This window comes from Rhinolophus ferrumequinum, chromosome 18, assembly GCF_004115265.2.
Source record: "Rhinolophus ferrumequinum isolate MPI-CBG mRhiFer1 chromosome 18, mRhiFer1_v1.p, whole genome shotgun sequence".
Taxonomy (NCBI): Eukaryota; Metazoa; Chordata; class Mammalia; order Chiroptera; family Rhinolophidae; genus Rhinolophus; species Rhinolophus ferrumequinum.
In genome coordinates this window covers 50,043,695-50,065,178 of record NC_046301.1, presented here as the reverse complement: position 1 = coordinate 50,065,178, position 21,484 = coordinate 50,043,695, and the positions used below count along the sequence as shown (strand labels likewise).

The 21,484-nt window shown below is 51.6% G+C and overlaps 2 protein-coding genes across 4 annotated transcripts in view; both read left to right on the top strand.

The window, feature by feature from the left end:
- The window catches only part of MED26 (mediator complex subunit 26), a 47,030-nt gene extending 42,460 nt beyond the window's left edge, over nt 1–4,570 (top strand). For all 3 annotated transcript variants that reach the window (XM_033135054.1, XM_033135055.1, XM_033135056.1), the window contains exon 3: nt 45–4,570. In XM_033135054.1, the coding sequence (XP_032990945.1) occupies nt 45–1,697 (1,653 nt within the window). In that variant the 3' untranslated portion in view covers nt 1,698–4,570. The remainder of the gene's footprint in view (nt 1–44) is intronic.
- Nucleotides 4,571–4,804: 234 nt separating this feature from the next.
- SLC35E1 (solute carrier family 35 member E1) lies at nt 4,805–15,755 on the top strand. Its single transcript, XM_033135461.1, has 6 exons — nt 4,805–5,213; nt 5,502–5,572; nt 7,714–7,851; nt 8,665–8,790; nt 13,046–13,291; nt 13,749–15,755. Exons 1-6 carry the CDS (start codon nt 4,805–4,807, stop codon nt 13,977–13,979), a joined length of 1,221 nt encoding a protein of 406 aa, XP_032991352.1. The 3' UTR covers nt 13,980–15,755.
- The last annotated feature ends 5,729 nt before the right edge of the window (nt 15,756–21,484 follow it).

Sequence of the window (21,484 nt, the reverse complement as noted above, 5' to 3'; positions counted from 1 at the left end):
GGGACTCTCTCCCCCAACAGTGTGTCATGGTCTCTCTCTTGTAGGAAACCAGACTCGGGAAGCTCATCAACGACGTCCGCAAGAAGACCAAGAACGAGGAGCTCGCCAAGCGGGCCAAGAAGCTGCTGCGGAGCTGGCAGAAGCTCATCGAGCCCGTGCACCAGAATGAAGCGGCGCTGCGGGGGCTGGCGGGGGCCCCCGGCTCTGCCAATGGGGGTGCCCATAACTGCCGGCCGGAGGCGGGGGTGGCCGGCGCACCCAAAAGCATCCACGACCTGAAGAACCGCAATGACATCCAGAGGCTGCCTGGGCAGCGGCTGGACAGGCTGGGCAGCCGCAAGCGCCGGGGGGATCAGCGCGATCTTGGCCACCCTGGGCCACCTCCCAAGGTCTCCAAAGCAAGCCATGACTCTCTGGTCCCCAACTCATCACCCTTCCCCACCAACGGGATTGGCGGGAGCCCCGAGAGCTTCCCAGGCTCCCTGGACAGTAGTGGGCACGTGGGCCCCGAGGGCGGCCGCCTAGATCATGGTGAGAATGACAAGCACAGCGGCAAGATCCCTGTCAATGCCGTGAGGCCACACACCAGCTCTCCGGGCCTGGGCAAGCCCCCTGGGCCCTGCTTGCAGAGCAAGGCTGTGGTGCTGCAGCAGCTGGACAGGGCGGACGAGACCCCGGGGCCCCCCCACCCCAAGGGGCCTCCTCGCTGCTCCTTCAGCCCCCGGAACTCACGGCACGAGGGCTCTTTTGCACGGCAGCGGAGTCCATACACACCCAAGGGCTCTGTGCCCAGCCCCTCGCCACGGCCCCAGTCGCTCGATGCCACGCAGGTGCCATCACCACTGCCGCTGGCCCAGCCGTCCACCCCTCCCGTGCGGAGGCTGGAGCTGCTGCCCAGTGCTGCTAGCCCAGTGTGCTGGCTAGAGCAGCCCGAGGGCCACCAGCGGCTGGTGGGGCCAGGCTGCAAGGCGGGGCCGCCCCAGGCTGAGCCCCTCCTGCCCAGGGCTGGCTTCTCCCCGGACTCCTCCAGGGCTGACAGTGACGCAGCCTCGTCTGGTGGCTCGGACAGCAAAAAGAAGAAGAGGTACCGGCCGCGTGACTACACGGTGAACTTGGACGGCCAGGGGGCCGAGGCAGGTGTCAAGCCTGTCCGGTTAAAAGAGCGGAAGCTCACCTTTGACCCCATGACAAGACAGATCAAACCTCTGACCCAGAAAGAGCCAGTACGGGCCGAGAGCCCAGTGCACACGGAGCAGCCGAGGACAGAGCTGGACCAGCCTGAGGCCAAGGCCAGCCTGCAGAGCCCCTTTGAGCAGACGAACTGGAAGGAGCTGTCGCGCAATGAGATCATCCAGTCCTACCTGAGCCGGCAGAGCAGCCTGCTGTCGTCATCGGGCGCGCAGACCCCGGGCGCCCACCACTTCATGGCTGAGTACCTGAAGCAGGAGGAGAGCACCCGGCGTGGGGCCAGGACGCCGCACGTGCTGCTGCCTCCGGGGCCACCCACTGACCTCCCGGGGCTGAGCCGCCAGGTCACGCAGGACGATCTGGACAGAATGCAGGCCCGCCAGTGGCCAGGGGTGAACGGGTGTCAGGACACACAGGGTAACTGGTATGACTGGACGCAGTGCATATCGCTCGACCCGCACGGCGACGACGGGCGGTTGAACATTCTGCCTTATGTCTGCTTGGACTGACGGGCCCTCGGCCTCTAAGTGCATTCCCACCTCGCAGTTAGCGGGCGGGGGGTGGCCGGGGCCTGGGAGCCTCCAGTGGTGGGGAGCACGGCCAGGGTGGGGGGGCGGGGGCGGGAGTCTCGGTCACTCCATGCTCTTCCCTCTAAATTCTCCTTCTTTTGTGAAATGCTGCTACCAGTTTACTAACAAAATTACAAAGGAAGGACCGTGTGGAAGGAAGGCCGGCAAAGTGAGTTCAGAACTCTATAGCAGACCAGCTATAAAAAGCGTCAGTCCCCCACCCTGGAAGCGGTGCGGACACTTCCCAGCACCGGTGTGCTGGGACGTCAGTTGCAGGCAGGCACAGAAAACCTGTGGGAGAGGTTACCTTTAACAGAAGCACGCATCTCATCTGTGTTTTCTGTTCTTTCATTTGGCCCCGAGTGTCTGAGGCTGTGGGCACCACCACAGCCTGTGTTTGCACCCCACCAGGCCAGTGTTTCCGTCACGGTGCCAGAAGCTTCTCGGCTGTAGTAAGCTGCTGGCGTTGGGCGGGCCACCTGGCCAGCTAGTTTGACCCACACTCCACGGGCATCCACACATTCGTATCTGGTTTCAGTTCAGACCCAATTTTTAAAGAAATGCTGCAAAAACTTAAGTTTTCTAGAGTTTATTTTATTCCCCTCTTCCATCTCACCATCAGCCAAATAATTTTCCTTTCTCCCTTTCCATTTCCCCTTCCTGCACATATCTAGAAAACTTCACCTTTCTAGAGTCCCATCCCCAAAACACAGTTCCCACAGGTGCTACTGGTTTGTATGCTGTACTGTTGGCGAGGAGACCCGTCTGTGCGCTGGAAACACTCATGACCATTCCTTTAGATTCGTTTGCCTTATGGTTATTGTCATAACGCGATTTGCAAAAACAAGGAGCCTTAGTGAATGTACAGTACCTAGACTTCTGTGTTCTCAGGATGCAGAAGGGAGCAACTTTGCTATTTGGTCCAATAAGTGGACACCTTGTGATATAAATGTGGAAATAAAAAAAAAAAAAAACCATTTGCACAAACCAGTCTGAGAATCGTTTCTAATTTGGTCCTTGACAGCCAAATCAACTCTTTCTGATTTCTGGGTGAGCCAGAAAGACCTGCACCCCCTATCTAGACTGCAGGAAGGCAGGCAGGCAAAGTGACCAAGTCAGCCTGTTAGCATTCTGCGTGGGCAAGGACCTCTACTTGCCTTTCATCCTTTCAGGGCCACATGTTGCCTCTCCCACCTCCAAGGTCACCTGCTAGCTTTGGGTGACAGAGACCAAGGGTCCACATCAAGGAATCTTATCCTGTCTCCAGGCCTCACCTGCCCCGGAGAGAGCGGCCCTCCCAAGCAGGCTCAGTGGCCTACGTCTCGGTGACCTCGTTTTGCCCCCTAAGGTGTTTGTAGTTTTTACATGGCGTGGGGCAGAGCCCTGTCTAGCAGCCTATCCCTTGGCTCTGGCCCCAGACTGCCAGCTTCCTATGCAGAAGGGAGCAAAAAAATAACTTCTTCCTTGACTATAAAGTCATTGTTTCATTCTCCCCCCTTGTCTCTGGAACCATAAGCTGACTTTGATTTTCTAGATTTTTTCACTCCGGAATGTGTCCTCTTGGACATACCTACTCAATTTCACAGATGAGGAAGCAGCTGCCTCTTAAGAGGAGCAGCCCCACAGGGCAAACCAAGGGGTCCAGGGACCTTCAGTCAGGCCAGAGCCAGTGGGGGTCTGACATAGCCTTGCGCAGGACACCCTCCCCAAGAAGAGGGCTGTGGATGAAGTGGCTTTGAGGGCAGTCAGTTTGAACGTTGGCCTTGCCATCTACCAGCTGTGTGGCTAATCACTTCTGAGTACGTGTCCCCATTTGGGACATGCAAATGCTTACTCCAGAGTTGTGAGGACTAAAAAGATCAAAGTTTAAAAACAAGTCAGTGGAACCATCTGTGCTGTGGAGTATCTAGTTCTTTTCCTAACTCCACCTGCCTGTTTTCTCCCCCTTAATGTGGCCAGCCCTGCTGCTGTGTGGTGTCCAAGAAAGTGACATTAGTGACAAAGAGTGGTTGGCACAGCTGGGAGATTTAGCGTGCAGGTTGGTGTCCTATGAACACCTCCTTTCCTCAGATCTGGGTTTTGGGACAGGTCTCTGCTCCCTGCCCCACCTGCAGGGACCACCTCTCCTGTCTGAGTACCCAGTAAGTTCCAGGGTAGATACTGCCTACTTTTAAGAACTCAAGTTTAAGCTAAGGTTTCCCTCCAACATTTTGCAGATCAATGGTTGCCACTTTATAATTTGCCACTGTAAAATAATTTTAACACCCTCTTCCCTCCCAAAAGTTGTTCGTACATGACTTAGAGCACATGAAAGATCATCTTGCTGAAAACACCGCTTGGTTTCTCCGCTGGGGCCTGGGACTGCTCCAACCAGGCTGGTCCTGGGGCGCCAGCAGTCGGGGGCGGCACCTTCCCCTCCCGCAGAGCCCTGCACACAGTACCCGAGGAGGCTGCTATGTCTGAGCTTCGGTCTGTCCGTCTGTGAAATGGAGAGGGTCATACCTACCGCACAGAGCACGTCGCGGCGGTTCCCAGGACGTGCTCCCGATGACCGACCACGGGAGTCCGCTCCCGGTTTCAGAAAGAATTTAGCTTTTCACAATTTGGTCTTTCACCCTCGGTGAAAGATCCTTCACCTCCGCTGCCGCCTGCCCATCAGTAATCTGGTGGAGGGCGCCCGTGTAGCGCGGACGTCGAGGCGTGGCCTGCGAGCTCGACGGCCGGCTCATTAAGGCCGGCGCGGCGGGGCCCTGGCTCCCGGCGCCCGGCCAGCCCACCCAGCCCACCACTCTGCAGACCCGTTCAATTCTCAGCCGCATCTCCTTCCGCTTCCTAGATAGGCCCCGCCCCCACCGGAAACCCACCGCGGGAGGCGGGGCCTGCGCTCGCTACGTGGTGGCGGGCGCGTCAGCCGGCGCACGGCGGTGACACTAGACCGCGGCGGCCAATGGGGAGCGATATTGGCTGGCGCTCCCGCCCATCCCGGCCCCGCTCCCGCCCCGCGTCTGGCCGTCGGACGGGCGGGAAGGGGTGGCCGCTGGGGCAGGATGGCGGCGGTGGCGGCCGGCGCAGGGGGCCCGGGCGCGGCGGGCGGCGGCGGCGGGGCGCGCGAGGGCGCGCGGGTGGCGGCGCTGTGCCTGCTGTGGTACGCTCTGAGCGCAGGCGGCAACGTGGTTAACAAGGTGATCCTGAGCGCCTTCCCGTTCCCCGTGACCGTGTCGCTGTGCCACATTCTGGCTCTGTGCGCCGGACTCCCACCGCTGCTGCGCGCCTGGCGCGTGCCCCCTGCGCCGCCAGTCTCGGGCTCCGGGCCCACCCCGCACCCGTCGCCCGGCCCTCTGCTGCCGCCGCGCTTCTATCCGCGCTATGTGCTGCCGCTCGCCTTCGGCAAGTACTTCGCGTCCGTGTCAGCGCACGTCAGCATCTGGAAGGTGCCGGTGTCCTACGCGCACACCGGTGGGTGCCGCGGCCGACGGACGATTGATGTCCAGCCTTGAATGCCGGGCTGGGGCCGCCAAGGCTGTTAGCAGGGGAGAGACACGCACGAGGGTCTAGGGAGCTGGGGAGCCGAGCAGGGCGGACCACAACTGTTGGGATGGGGGGAAAGCCCCACAGAAAGAGAAGGACTGACGAGGTTTGAGGGGTTGCCAAGCTATCCCAACCCGCTGTGGAGTTGGGACAGGCTCCCAGGGTGCGCCCTGGGTCTAGCACTGCTCCCTGAGCACCCCTTGCTTCTTTTCGCAGTCAAGGCCACCATGCCCATCTGGGTGGTCCTTCTGTCTCGGATCATCATGAAAGAGAAGCAGAGCACCAAGGTAACCCAGGAGGGCTCTGGGCAGGTGGGGGCTCCAAGGGCGTCTTCGCTGTTGCCTGGCTGGTGACGTGGTCCAGGCTCCTGGCCTGCGGGCTGCCAGGCTTCCTGGCAAATAAGGAAGTTGGCTTAGATGCCTCCGGTGGCCCTTTTGCTGCTAATTTTCTCAACTCACCCTGGGGGCCACTGTGGTGTGAAGGTTGTGCTTCCCTGAGTTGTCTCAGCTGTTTGGTCTCGTGGACTCTGCCGTCTCTCTCAGGTCTCACTTTCCTCCCTGTTTTGATTCCCTACCCGGGGTTGCAGGTAGGCAATGACTTGGTCCCATCTTGGCCAGGCACCCTGTGCCCCTCCAGTGGGATCTGGGGTGGAACATCTAACTTCTTGCTGGAATGGAAATCTAACGGAGTTTCACTTCTTTGCAAGAGACGGGTCAGTCAGGGTAGGGGTTGCTAGGGTCAGAGTGAGAGGATAGCCAAAGGAGTCTGATTTTGGCAAAATTCAGCAAAGTGTTTGACATAAAAACAGCTAGGAATTGGGAATGTCTGAGAATGGAAGTGAAAGCAACACGCAGAACCCAGGGCTGCGTAAGGAAGATGCTTTGGGCACAAACCAGGGTCTGTTCAAGATGCCAGTCCAGGGTATTTTCTGGCTTAGGGTGAGAGAAGCTGTGGCTTCAGCCAGAGACAGCCTTGCCTGTGTCCTTAAGTGGAAGTGGGGCTCCCGTTGTCCCAGCTGGAATCCATTTCATGTTGGACAGAGTACCTCTTTCTACATGGTCAGTTTCTGGCTTCCTGTATTTGATGTAACTCAAAGCGGCAGTGCCCTGGATTAGCTTATAGAAATTGGGCCGCCTCTAGCTGGTTTTTTCATTTCGACCCATCTTTTTCCCTGAAAGCTCTGGGTGTGCTCTGCTGTTTGCCCCCTGGGTGATGTCAAATGTGACTTGTCTCCTGGGTTGGAGTTGCCTGGGAGCTGTGCGACTGCATCACTCGATATCACAGCCGTTTATCAGGTTTCCCCGTTGTACGGGACATTGGACCCAGCTCGGGCAAAGAGCCGGAAACTTCACCCAGTGAGGAAACAGTGGGGAATGGCCTGGACAGGAGACTAATGATAATGACAGAATAAGTATGGACCCACCCGTAAGGCAGATAAGGCAGGTCATTCCAGATCTCAGGGGGAAGAAATGGGACTTGTAAGGAGAGAGTCTTGTGCTTAAGGGCCACAGCCAGCAATAGGGGAACTGGAATTCAGAGCTCTTGCTCTGAATGGGTGGTGTGGGGGAGAGTGGGAGGGCCTCACCATCCCCTCCTAAAAATGGCCACAGTGCTTTAAGAATGTCCTTTGTAGGAGACAGATGAGCGGGGAGTCAGAAAAGCTAGATGTCAGGAATGGATCCCATTTCCCCAGAATATGGGAGCTGTTTAGCCAGCAGAGCTCAGGAGCCATTCCATGCACCAGGCTCTGGAAAGCTCAAACGTTCTGGAAGGCCTCTTGTCATGGCATGTTACTGGATGCCTGCTGTGTGCTGGGCACCAGGATAGAGCAGTGAACGAGGACCTGCCCTAAGGGAGTTGCAGCAGCACAGACGATGTAAGGGACACTTATAAGGGGTGGAAAGCTCTGTGCTTGGGAACACGCATCAGAGGAACCTGACGGGGAGAGGTGGGTTGGGGAAAGTTCTTGTGGATGGTGTGTGAACTGAGACCTGAGGGGAAAAGAGGTCTCCTGTTGGAGAAGGTGTGGGGGGGAGTGTCCCCGCCAGGGGTAACTGCATGTTGGAAGAGGGACCCTGCCAACCTCTTAGAGGATTGGGGTTTCAGACCCTGGTGTGTTGGTGGTGGCAATGGGTAGATCTGTTCGGACCAGCCCCGGTTTGTGGCCCTGAGCAGTGGCTCTTATTGGGGGGTGTTGGTATAGGGAATAGTGCTGCCCACAATGACAGCCCTGCCCCAGGTACCCTGATAACCATCTGCCTCCCCCCCAAGTCCTCAGCGCATCACGGTCAGCTAACGCCATTGTCCAAAGGGGTAGGTGGTGTCCCTTCGGTGAGGGAGAGAGCGTAGCCCAGGCTTTCTCCCAGGCGTCTGTCGGGCAGCCCAGCTGGACGCCAGCCCAGCGGCCCCTCCTGCCTTCTTCCCGCAGGTGTACTTATCACTCATCCCCATCATCAGCGGGGTCCTGCTGGCCACTGTCACCGAGTTGTCATTTGACATGTGGGGGCTCATCAGTGCTCTTGCTGCCACACTGTGTTTCTCACTTCAGAATATTTTCTCCAAAAAGGTATTTGGGCACCATCTGGGATGTGCATGGTGTTTTGGGGGTGCACGGGTGGCATTTGAAAAAGTGGCCGAGTAGGGATTTCTTTGGTGGTGGAGCAGAAAAAAAAAATTCATGTTGCCCTTCTGCTGGTTTTCTACTTGTTGTTTAATTTTTTTTCCCCCTTTTTCCACCTCCCCCGCGCCCCACTCTCCCCACCCCACTCTCAGTTCAAGCCCTTGTTTCTCAGTCTAGTTGTGTAGGACACAGCTCCCTGGCCCATGCTGGTATTGTGAGCCTTGCTCTCCCCCCGGCCGAGGCAGTCAGTCTCCGGTCGTCGGTCGGCCGCTCACTGCAGCTCATGGCAGCTCTCACCGTCTTCCGGCCACTCACGCTGGCCATCGGCCGCTCATGGTAGCCCACGGCAGCCCAGGGCAGCCCACAACAGCTCACGCTGATCTTCCGCTCTCACCGCAGCCCAGCTCCAGGGAGAGCCATTGTTCACAATCTTAGCTGTAGAGGGTGCAGCTCACTGGCCCGTGTGGGAATCGAACCGGTGACCTCGTCGTTAGGAGCATGGCGCTCCAACCACCTGAGCCACCCAGCTGGCCCCAAGTGTTGATTTTTCTTTTTTTTTCTTTTTTTGGTCCTTTGTGCATGAAGCATAGTGCTTGTTTTGGGCATGGGCTTTGTGTCTCGTCATAGGTGCACTTGCAGGTTTGTCAGTCAAGGTCAGATGTCAGGGTTCATGTACAGTCACTGTGTTTGGGCCTGGGTAACAGCCCTTTTTGCCACTTATGGTGTCAATCAGTCTTTAAAGAAGTTTTCTCTCTTCAGGTATTGAGAGACTCACGGATCCACCATCTCCGGCTGCTGAACATTTTGGGCTGCCATGCCGTCTTCTTTATGATCCCCACATGGGTCCTGGTGGACCTCTCAGCTTTCCTGGTCAGCAATGACCTGGTGAGTTGGCCAGCGCCGAAAACACACCCTTTTCTTGACTGGTTCCAGAGTAGGTGTTTTGTTGGGGAATGATGCCTCTGTGTTGACTTTGGAGCATTCGGGGCCACTGACAGCCTGAGCCTTTGAACACTCAGTTCTTTGTCATGATTCACGTTATGTGCAGTCGAGGAAGTCAGCTTCCTTTGCATTTCCTCTCCAGCGTGGGAGATCCCAGCTGCTGATAGTGGTCACATTTCTACCAGTGGCATGAAGGAAGAGAAAACTCCCAGCATGGGGGCTTTTCCTGTCCTAATAGTCTGGTTCAGATCTCAGTCTGACTTTTTAAAACTGTGCTCAATTCCTTTTTTGACATCATCACTGTACATATTTCTGTTTATTCCAGTCGTAGTTGTAGCTCTCTGAGTACCGGAAATAGCTTCTTCCCACCACCCACCAGGCCAGCCTCCAGAGAGTGCTAATGCAGGTGACAGTGAGAAGAAGGTGGTGGGCGTGGCTCTTTCAGGCCTCAGTTCGGGAGAAAGTTAGTGCTGAGTAGGGCTTACTGGGTCTGACTGGACTCTTGACCTTGGTCCTTAATCCTTAGTACCACCTGTGGGTGCTGTGGAAATTACCTTCAGTTACCAGATGAGCCAACGGTGGCTCCGGGTTCTAACTTCCCTTCCACACTGATTTGCTGTGATTTTTCTGTGAAGAATTTTCCAGTCAACCAGGACTAGTCTGTTAACCTTGAAGTACAGTCCACAAGAAGGCAGTTCAGGGCTTCTCTTTTAATTACCAGTTTTCAGAGTAAAGAGTGAAGAGCTGACTTCAAATGTTAACCAGTAAGTTGAGGGTGTTGTTTTTTTTCCTTTTGGGGGGGATGGAGGAGGATTCTTTTGGTTTTTTTAGTCTCATTGTGAATTTGTGTTTGTCAGTTGTTCCTGTTAGTCTTTTCATATTCAATTTATCCTGTCTTGGCGGATGGAGTCCTTCCTTTTGGCTCCCTGCCCTTCTGACAACACACGTCAGCCTTGGTGGCTTTTGGTCCAGCAAAATGTGCTCCTTTATCTGTGCACCTCCCGTCCCAGACCTGCCATCAGCCACTCTTTGGGGAACCCAGGTTGCTTTTAGTGGAGACTGGTGTTTAGAGACACAATCTGAACGCTGTGTGCACTCACTGCTGTTGGACTATTATTACTTTTAAGCCTATGCAGTGAAATACTAGGGGAGACGTATTTGGGGCAGAAGGGAGAGTTCATATTGATTCTTTCAATTCCCTTTTAATGTCACAGGATTTATTACTACTTTAATTTTTTGTTTATATTTTTTCTGGAATGCTTGATTCCTCGCAACATTTCCTGTTCACTCGTCCTACTCCAGTTATTCACGTGCATGACCCTCCTGTACACACAGATAATCACTCCAGAATGAGAATCCTGCAGGGCAACAGCGGCTCGAGCCCTGAGAGAAATTTAAGATTTCTGTGCAGCTCTATTTGTCCTTAAAACACGTCCCATTAAAAATGTACAACAGGTCCTCGAATAATGGTGTTTCGTTAGAGCGTTGATGAGATGCCGTAGAACCTTAACTCTTGTTTCTATCAATTAGCCAGTGGTAAAACTGGTTTCGTTATAGGTTGGTTTGATTAAAGTTGCAGAACCTATCGACACTGTTAAATGAGGACTTACTGTTCATTTGAAATACTGTGTTCTAAGGGCACTTGAAATAATTGTTTTCACAACGTGCCTGTGTCACCAACTTATGTAGTTGGGTTCCTTGGGTTTGTTTTCAATTTTTAGGCATTGCCTTCTTTTTTTGCCCCTACTGAGTACGTCAAATCTTTTATTTCCAAAGTCAAAGGATATGACAAGGTTTATTCAAAGAAGCCTGGCTTCAGTCCCTTTCGCCTTCACCCACTCTCCCCCACTCCCTATATGAAGCCATTTTCGTGCACTTGGTTTACCCTCTCAGTGTTTCTTTTCACAGATGTAAGCAAACTTGTATATATTCGCACCTTCCCTCGTCCTTACACAAAAAAATGACTTTTTAGATATTTAGAAATGAGCAATTTACTCTTTTCACTCAATAATATGTCCTGGAGATCACTCCATGTTGATGTATTTGGGTCTTTCTCATTCCTTTCATTGGCTGTATTGTCAATAAGTTTGTTGTCGGTTCTCTTTTACTGTCCTATGTTACAGCTCTTTGGTGTCTGCATACACACGCACAAACATGTGTAGACAGACTTTGCTCTGGTCTCTTCTTTGGTTTTTCTTGTATTGATATTTTTTTCAGTTTTCTTCTAGTGATCAAGATTTTTTTTATTGTTCTTTATTTTAGTATCCTCTTTTTCTTTTAGAGGACACACACACACGGTGCCAAAAAAATGTATACACATTTTAAGAAAGAAAAAAACTATAATACTCGCTATATACTGATAACAAAAGATGAATGAATACAAGTCACATTTGACTTCTGCAATTATAAGAGGTGCTCAAAGTGGTTACCGTCAGCGTAATTTTAATACAGTTTTTTCCTTTCTTAAAATGTATATACATATTTTTGGCACCGTGTGTGTGTGTGTGTGTGTGTGTGTGTGTGTGTGTGTGTGTATTTAACGTTATGGGGCCCTTGTCCATTCTAATGGCAGCCCTATAGGAACACACAGTATTCAACAGTGCCCTACAGGGGCCATTATCCCAACGAGGGGCAAAAGTCTAAGTGACCTTGAGCAGGTCACCTCAGTGTATCTTGCTCACCTTTGAGGGGACCGTGTGATCCCTCCCAAGAGGTGGTAGAGATGGAATCAGGTAGTCATCCTAAGATTGCTCCAGCTCCCGTCCTCGCAGGGCCACCATCCTGGGGGAGCCAGCTGTATCCTCCCAGAGCCGAGACCATTGTGGCCCAGGAATTGGCCTGCAGAGACCTCTGTCCTCAGAGCACTGGGAACCAGGGATGTCCCAGCACTGCTGTCTGGGTCACAGACACTAGAGAGACGGACAGCCTGGGGCTGTCTGTGGCTGGTGTGCTATCTCCAAGGTCATTCGCTGGCCTGGCAGCCTATCTATACAGCCTTTTGGTTCCCTGTTCTGAAGGTACCAAGGTGGGGCTGCAGAGGTCCGGGAAGTGTGGGAGCCGTGCTATGTGTCTTCTGGCGTCCTGTAAATACATATACAGAAATATTGAGTGCTGAGCGTTCCCAGCTACCTGGCCAGGATGGGGCCTACCTAGTTCTCTGGGGGATTCTGTGGTCCAGATGTCTGCTAGTGGGTTCTTGACTTCTGGGCCCCCTTCATCAGACTGCCTCATTCCGGGGAGGGTCAGACAGTAACTGCAGTTTTGATAATAGCACCTTCTTATGTTTGTGTGGCACTTTCGGAGCCATGATCGTGTTTGATCCCCACAGCAGTGGCATTGTATGGGCTCAACAGGGATCAGCCCCCATGGCACAGATAAGACATTACGACCAGAGAGGTCAAGCAGCTGCCCAGGGCTTCCAGTGATGGGCAGACCAAGGGCCTCTGGCTTCCCACCTGGGGGGTTCTTCACACACTCAGGGGCTGCCTTCCCAGGACCTCCCTGTCTTATAGAATGCATCATGTTTGCTCTGGTCTTAATGTTTGTGTCCCCCAAAAGTTCACATTTTGAAACCCAACCCCCAATGTTACAGTATTAGGAAGTGGGGCCTTTGGGGGGTGATGAGGTCATGGGGGGTGGAGCCCTCATCAGTGGGATCAGTGCCCTTAAAGGGACCCCCAAAGAGCTCTCTCACCCTCCCACCACTTGAAGACACCCCGAAAAAGTACCGTCTATGAAACAGGAAGCCCATGCCAGATATGGAATCTCCTTGATGGTGGCCTTCCAGCCTCCAGAACTAAGAAATAATGTCTGTTGTTTGTAAGCCCCCAGCCTGCGGTGTCTGTTTCAGCTGCCCGATCAGACTGAGACCAGGTCCAGGAAGCAGGCCTCTCTCTCTGTGCTGAGCCCAGAGCCCTGGCCCTCACTGTCCCGGGATGAGGGAGGCTTTGGTTCCCGTCCTGCTCTGTGCCCTCTATAGGCACCTGACTTCCCCTGTCCAAGCCTCCACTTCCTCGGCAGGAGAGGGAGGTGCTGGTGGTGCTGGTGGTGAGGGTCAGAGGCTCTGCATACAAAGCCCCTGAGCATGTGACGGTCTGGGTCTGCTCCCCACTGTGACCCCAATAAGCCACTGTGCACTGCCCCGCCCCCGCCAGGGCAGGCATGTGACCGCAGTGCTGTCTTGCTCCTCTGTCTATAGACATACGTGTCCCAGTGGCCCTGGACACTCCTCCTCCTGGCTGTCAGTGGCTTCTGTAACTTCGCCCAGAATGTCATCGCCTTCAGCATCCTCAACCTCATCAGCCCTCTGAGCTACTCAGTGGCCAATGCCACCAAGAGAATCATGGTCATCACGGTGTCCCTGATCATGCTGCGGAACCCAGTCACCAGCACCAATGTCCTGGGCATGATGACGGCCATCCTGGGGGTCTTCCTGTACAACAAGGTAAGTTTGGGGTGGGGGAGGCTGTCCCCTCCACGCCCAGGGAGGCGCCAAGAGTTGGAGGGAGGAAAAGAAGGGGCCTCGCCAGGAGCTAAAAGGCCCAGGTTCCAGCTCCTAGCTTTGCCACCGACAGGTTTATGGTCTTGGCACAGCCCCACCCGCCCTGGCCTTCCTTTATCCACATAGATGACTCCGGCTCTTGCCTCGCTCCAGCTGTGGCTCTCAGGTCTACTGCGGCTTTGTCAGGATTTCGCGGTCTCCTCACGTAGGATCTGTTTAGTCCACTGTAAGGACATGGATGGCTAACAGGGAGGGCTGGTCCATTAATCATTCACTGGCCATGTCTGAGCCCTGGTTGGGTCGACACTTGTGTCTGCCTGTGCATCTTGAGCTCCCCTCTGGCCTATGCGCGTGTCCTGGGGAAGGAGCCAAGTGTCCCACTGCTCTCTTGATCCTGCAGACCAAGTACGATGCAAATCAGCAAGCAAGGAAGCACCTCCTCCCCGTCTCGACAGGGGACCTGAGCAGTAAAGAACACCATCGGAGCCCCCTGGAGAAGCCCCATAATGGCGTCCTCTTCCCCCAGCACGGGGACTATCAGTACGGCCGCAACAATACCTTAACAGACCACTTCCAGTACAGCCGGCAGAGCTACCCGAACTCGTACAATTTGAACCGCTATGACGTGTAGAGCCTCATGCACAGGGTGGGCTTTTCTGTGACTCCTGCCCCACCCCCAGCAGCACCACTTCTGACAACCAGTGAATGTAAACCCACCCAAGGGGATGGTACATAGGAGTGGTACACAACCATCAGAGGACCCTGGGCTCCCAGCGCCCGGAGCAGCAGGACGCCCTCCCTGCCGTGAGGACCACCACCCTCGAGCTCGTTTCCTGCCCTTCCTTCCTGGAGTCTGTCATCTGAGGGCGATTTTGCTACGGAGATCTTGGCCAGGTGTTACCTTTCTGCGTGGACTTTTCCCCTATGTCATGTATTTCAGAGTTTTTGTTCTGCTTCCCAGATAACATTTCCAGGTAACCCTCTGGAAAGGCGGGATCACTGTGGATACACACCCCGGAGCAGGCAAGGGGATGGACTCAGTTTCCCCACCAGCCCCATGGCCGTTTGCAGTTACTAGCAAGCACGCCCAAGTGAACAGCTATTGCAGTTGGCATGGGATTCTTGGAGGCTGATTCTTTGACCTGCGAGTCCGAATTGGTGCGTGCAGGGCACTGCCCCGCCCAGGGCATGAGGAGGGGACTATGGAGCTGGGCGGGGGTCGTTAGGAAATCACGTTCAGTGTTTCCAGCTCTATTTCTATAATAGTCGTTTTGTCTTTTCTGGTGGGTCTTCACTGCTGTGATGACTTTGCAGGATGTTGCGGAGATACTGATTTTATGAGAATCTTGCATTTTTCTAGGGGATATTTTATAGTGGTGTGTGTATTTATGCCTTGGTCCCCCCCCCAGGAGGGGACGCATGAAGACTGGCTTATGGGTTGAAAACCCTTTTGTTTTTAAATGTTTAAAAATAAGAAAAGTTCCCCCTGGTGATGCCTGTCTTGACACATCTCGGCATTCTGTGGGAAGCAGTGAGGTGCCGAGAAGCGCCTCCCGAATGACCACAATCGCTGAAAGCAGAATGAATCGGGAATATCATGTCGATGATTTGTCTGCAGACAAGAGCCCAGTGCTTGGATTCCACGGCCTGTTCGTGTTTACGCTGTGATCTGAATCATGTCCTGGTGAGGGGGAGAAGGGGCGAGCACCAAGTGAGGATCTGGTTTGCCAAACCTGATGCTTTGGTCAAGGAAAAGTTTGGGTTCTGGCAGGTTCAAATCTTCAGAAAGATTATGTGAGCCCAGCAGGGACCTCCGTGTGTCAAGGTCCAGATCAGGGTCTCCAGCTTTGTTGGCATCACGAAGGACTGTGTCCTGCCTCCCTGAGGGGACCACTGGCTGGGTCGGTAGGGTCTATGGCGATGGCTGCTTTCTTCCTCCAGCATTGTCTGGGGGTCACCCTTTACCTGCTGGTGAGTGAGACGTCTCCCCGTTCAAAGAAGTGTCGTAGCTTATGCTTGACTTCTGGTCGGTTGATTTTTGATCATTGGAATTTTGTATTGAAGAGGTCCCGCTTTGTCAGCTCACAAATGGGCCACTCCTGGCGAGTTCACAGAAGCCTTCTGACCTGTGAGTTTATGAAGCACCAGCCTCCGGAGTCCCTGTTTGTTGTCTGTTGTTCACTTGCTAATAATTACTTTGGCCCCAAGTTTCAAGATGATTGCTGTGTGAAACCTGAAAAGGCCGTCCTGAAGGGTATTGGTGGTGACAGGAGCTCGCTGAGTGCTTTCACCAGAGGCAGGTGAATTTTTCTCACTGGTGAATAACAAGTGGGGATAATTTTTGCAAGTCTGCCAAGATATTCTGATCGTTGTCTTTATGATTACAGTAACCGACTCCTTGAACATATAATTGAACCCCAAAATGAATTATGCCTCCATTCAGCTTTAATGAAATTTCCAATGTTGCTGAAATTTGTATATTAGTGTTCCTTTTCCAATGCAAGATCTGCTGGTGAGGGGAAATAACTGACTGGTTTTATTATGGTTTATAAATTAATAAATGGGATATTTAATTCTGTACATAACATAAATTTACAGTAAGTACATACACTGGAATTAATGAGACAATCATATTAGACCAAATCATCAAATCAAAGGACAAAAACATATTTTTGAAACTTGATATTTCAGAGCTGACATTGACTTCTTGAAGGCCTGATTTCCAGCCCCCTACCTCCCTGGCCCGCCACCCCCACCCACTCCTGCATTCATTTTTGCATCTCTATTCCTCTTACACTCCTCAATGCAGGCAGTTGTGGCAGCGAGTTCTGTTTACCCATCCATGATGCGGTCTGGCCTGTGACACTCTGACCTAACTCCTTCATTTTACAGAAGGGGAAACTGAGGCCGAGGGCATTTTTGAATAGTGTTTTGCTTAGTGTTTAGATTTGGTGTGGGATTTTTTTAAGGAGGGCGCAGCAGGGATCGAACTGGCAACCTTGGTGCTATTAGCACCATGCTCTAACCAACTGAGCTTACCAGCCACCACCTGGTGTGGAATTTTTAAGCACTTACTTTAAGTCACTCATTGTAGGGAAAGTCAAACCCGTTACAAAGGAGAGAAGCCAAAATACGTTCCAGTGAAGCAGCACTTGGTGTTTCTGCATTTTGCTGTGTATTTAGTATACATCGTTCAGTAGGCCCTTTACTGTTACTGGGACGTAACCAGACCTGATACTTTAAGGGTCTAACCGCCTTAAGGGCATAGGACATGAAATTATTAAAGGATCTGAAAATTGTGAAGCCTTTTTTTTCCATTGTCACATTTCCAAGACCTAAATGCTATAGACTGTTCTGTGGGAATGATACTGTATATTCATTGATGGCATTTACCAAAAATAAATGATGGTCTCCAGGGAATTGAGACTGGTCCCAGTTTGTCAGTGAGGGTCTCTGAGTGACCCTGTCTTTAGTGTGCCCAGCAACATGACAAACAAGAAGTAGACAGAGAAACTGACCTGGTTCTCATATCCGAGTGTATTGCAACTTTTTTTTTTTAACTGAGCCAAGTTTAGGACCTGTGATTTGTGAGTCTATGAGATGAGAGAATAAAACTATAGAATCACAGCTTAAAGAGTTAATGACATGCCTTTATTAAACAGAATAACATGGAAAACCCAAGAGTGTTGTGGCAGCTGTGCTTATGGTGATTGTTTTTGCAGGAGTCATAGCTAATATGTGTCTGCTGCAGTGGTGGGTTTTCATGCACAATCCTTATCATCTTTATGTTAAGTTTTATTACTTATTTTACAGATGAAAACAACGCCCAAAGGGGTTAAGTCACTTGTCTTGGATCACACAGCTACCTATCTGCCTCCAAAGCCTAGTTCCCCCATATTACTCAGAAATCATTCCCAACAGAATTTCCTTCAATCCCAGTTGAATGTGTCGACCAAGCACAAAAGAGTCAGGAGGCTTTGGTTAGAAATAAATGACAAAGATCTGTTCAAGGGTCTTAGGATTTGCAAATCGGAAACACAACTAGGCAATACCCAGAGTGGTCCAAAGAACGGAAAACAGTTCTTATAGTAGAAAGTACATTGTTGAAAAGCATCAGTTCTGTGTCAAGTCTCTGGACTGGTCTGTGATGGCAATCTTCCAGAAGTCCCATGGTCTAGATAATGGATGTAAGTTTTCCTAAGTGCTTCATTCTTTCCTAAGTCCTTCAGAGGGTCGTCACCTTGTCAGGGCCAGGTTTAGGGATGACCCCATTGTTCAGACACTAGAGTCTGAACTCCTACTCAGGAATGTCCTCTCCCAGACTGGAATACTCCTGTTTGTCTCAGGGCAACTCCCGTGTGACCAGAGGTTTGCCTGGTGACATCATTAGGCCCAAGGAATGCTCTGTGCTCCAGCACAGGACTGGACCTTCTGTTCCCATTCCTCCTGCTGTGGCTTCGACTAGTTGACCACACGTGGTTCAGTTACTATGGGAGATGAGGTGGCAGTCACACCAAGTTCTGGCTTTTTTGAGACTGTAGGTCTGGATGGAACTAGATTTCCCAAGTCCCTTTTATTTCCCCTTCTTCTGCCTCCCCCGCCAACCCCCGCCCCATGCGCACGCAGCAGTCAGTCGCCAGTTGTTGGTCAGCTGTTCACAGCAGTTCATGGCAGCTCCTGCCAGCTGCCGGCCTCTCCCGCTGGCCACCACTGGCCGCTCATGGCGGCACACGGTAGCCCACGGCAGCACACAGCAGCCCCGCAGCTGCACTCAGCAGCTCGTGGCAGCTCACGCCAACCTTCGGCTGCTCACAGCAGCCCAGCTCCAGGGAGAGCCGTTGTTCACAATCTTAACTGTAGAGGGCGCAGCTCACTGGCCCTTGTGGGAATCGAACTGGCGACCTTGGTGTTAGGAGCTCGGTACTCCAACTACCTGAGCCACTGGGCCGGCCCCAGTCCCTACTTTTTAAATAATTTTTATTGTCTGTATTTTTTAAGTTTCAAAAAAATTATTAAAGAGAAAATGTCGAAAGATCTATGTATAGCGGGAACAAGTTCCAAAATACATTGCGATATATAAATGTTTGTGAATAGTTTATCTCTGAAAAGATACTTAAGAAACTGAACACAGCAGTCGCATTTGGGGAGGATGTATACACATTGTTTTTAAATGGCATATTGTGCATATTATTTTGTAATTGCTTTTAAAAAGTATGCTAGGAACATTTCCCCATGTTATTATTCTCCCTTGATTTTGTGCCTGTGTACATGGTATTGTAATGTTCCATTACATGGACGTACTACAATGAAACAACCCATATTGCTGCGTGTTTAAATACCATTTTATGGGCTGTTTGCAGTGCACCATGTAGCACACACTTCTTAGGATACATTCTTCACAGCACATTTGCAGGATCAAAGGGGGTATGCATGTGATCGTAAACTATTTTGCTTCTTAGGTGGGTTCCTTCAGCAAATTCATCTCACCCAGATGTGCAGTGTGCAGTTTAGTTGTTAAGTCTTGTTTCCAGGTCCTTGGAGACCATCTCTGCAACAGCGGTTACTTCTAGCAATTTGACTGCTTTCTTTTGACCAGTAGATCTGATTGGCCCACTGAAATGAGCCGGGTGAGGCCCTGGGATGCTTGAATTTTCAGTCTCAGATAAACACACTGAAATGAACATATGAAAGTAGTGGCCATGGGTCTACAATCTTTCTGGGGGCAGTTGAGCAATAAAAGTATTAAACGTGCACACCCTTCGATTCAGCACAAGATCTATATATACTAAGACACTTAATAGTGGTCAAAACCCAAGTTTTAGGGGAACCAACCCTGGAGACTCCACAGTGTCTGGCTTCAATAAAGTACAGTAAATCCACACCACAGAATCATGCAGTCATTGAAAAGGACAATATAAATTTATTAACCTGTTTTGGTTCACAGATTCTGTTAAGAAGCTGATAAATGCTGTGTATCTTCAACTCACAAAAATGCATCTATGCATCTGACACTGTGCTATCTCTAAGTCCATCCATGGCAGATGAAAAGTCAAGACTTCTTGATATAGCTCTTTACTGGGATGGAAAAATGCCCACGCTTCCCAGATTACTGCGCATCATACGAAACAAAACAATCCCAAACGTGCCCTCTGCCTAGATAGCTCCTGACTGCTATCTCAGTGCAAACCTCACCTTTCCCTCCTTCCTAGTAACCCTAACGGTGTGGGCCCCACCCTCTTCCCTTATCAAGGTCTCAGCACTTTGTTTTCCTTAATAATACCTTTGTCATGACACGTTGACTGATTTATGGGTCTCTTCCCACCCCATCGGCTGGGTTCATGAGAGCAGAGCTTAGGTCTGACTTGTTCATCGTTGCATCCAGCCCCCATTTTTGTGAACCAGAAACAGTCTTTACAGGTGAACATTTGCAATCAATTGATGGCAGGAAAGACTAACTTGGAACCCTCTCCAAAGCATTCCATTCTTCTCATTAGACTTATAATTTAAAGATTGATTTCCACCAATAAAAAAATGTTATGGACATTTTTCTCTTGAGTTACGTTGGTACCTACACAATACCCTCGATTTTGCCTCTTGGACCACAGAACCTAAAACATTTGCAATCTAGGCCTTTATAGAAGTTTGCCAGCCCCTGGCATACAGAACGCAATCCCTAAGAGTCAGAAGGAGAAATTTTGTAACAGTGAAAAATAAGTTTATCTAAAATACATCGATTTGCATAAAAAAAATAGGGAGGTATGGCCAAGCCAAGTGTCAACTATGGCACCCTTCAGATTACGGGGGACATCCAGTCTGTATTCCTCTGTCATGTGCTCGTTCTTGTTATCTTTCCCCACAATTAGCATGCATTAACTTCATGTTTGTGGGGATGAAAAAAGGGCCACACAGGAAACCTGACAAGCTCAGGGGAGGCTTACGTGGCAGGCCTTACAAACTCAGAGACTGAAAGAAACCACATAGGATGTTCTGAAACATAAAAATTCTGGACTAAAAGTGGGTCTGGTGGATAGTCCTGTCCTAGGCCTATAGCTTCCTTGACAAAGGTCAATCTTTACCTTAAGTGAGCCTGTCTATTGTCTTTTTGCATCAAGGTAACATACCTTTAACATGTCAGAGTAATCGTTCCCAGATCTCTCAGGACACAACCACCACACCACAGCAAGAGACCACAGAACCCCTCATTGTTATTTTGTTCCTGGTTTACAATCTTTATGTGCTGTAAATGTTAACTATTCTGTACTCACCAATGTAAATGTGTTTCTCTAGTTTGCCTTTTTATCCAACCCGAGATTTCCCCACTTTGCTTTCTCCCACCCGCTTAACCTACCATCAACGGATTCCATGTAACCATGTCTCCTTTGATTCTAATGTATAAAATAAGCTACAAAACTGCCATTGTCCAGAGCATTTTCTCAATCCTTTGAGACTCTGCTTCCTGGCAATTGTCGCCAGTTTGGCTCAAATAAATTAAAAAATTATCTACAGGTTTGGACGTTTCTTACATCGACACTCCTTATGGAAGCAACATCATTGCCCCTTTCAGGAAGGTGCGTAGTCTAGCCGGCCTGGCACGAAAGGTTGTGGGCGTTCCTTCCAAGCAGCCCGGACTGCAGGAAAGCTACGCAAGCCCCAAAAGGGCAGACTCTGAGGCTGGCAGGGGTAGGTGATACTGGCCCCAAAGTCTGCCTTACCAAAGCGGTGGGTTGAGAGAGAGAAACCAAGCGGGGGGGATCTTTTGACCCTCACTAGGCCGAGTTCCATCTTCGCCAAGCAGGGAGCCTCCCAAGACGCGCCTCGCCTGGCAGTCTCCTCACGGTAGCCCCCCCGGGAGGAAACACAGGCCCCGACCCGGGCAAGAACTCCCTAGGGCCCTGGCCCGGTGGAGAATATAGCCCGCCAGGCCTTCGGGCTGCAACGTGAAACTACGAGGAGCCCAGGCCGCACCTAAAAACAGTCCACGTTCTCCAAGCCGTTCTGGGGCGGCGCGCGACAAGGGCCCACTCAGCGCATGCGCGAAAAACTCCTGCGTGTGCGCCTGAAAGCCCCTCCCGCGCACTCGGCCTCGCGCGGCTTCTTCCAGCCCGCCTCCTGCCCTCATTTCCGGGGTTTCTGGGC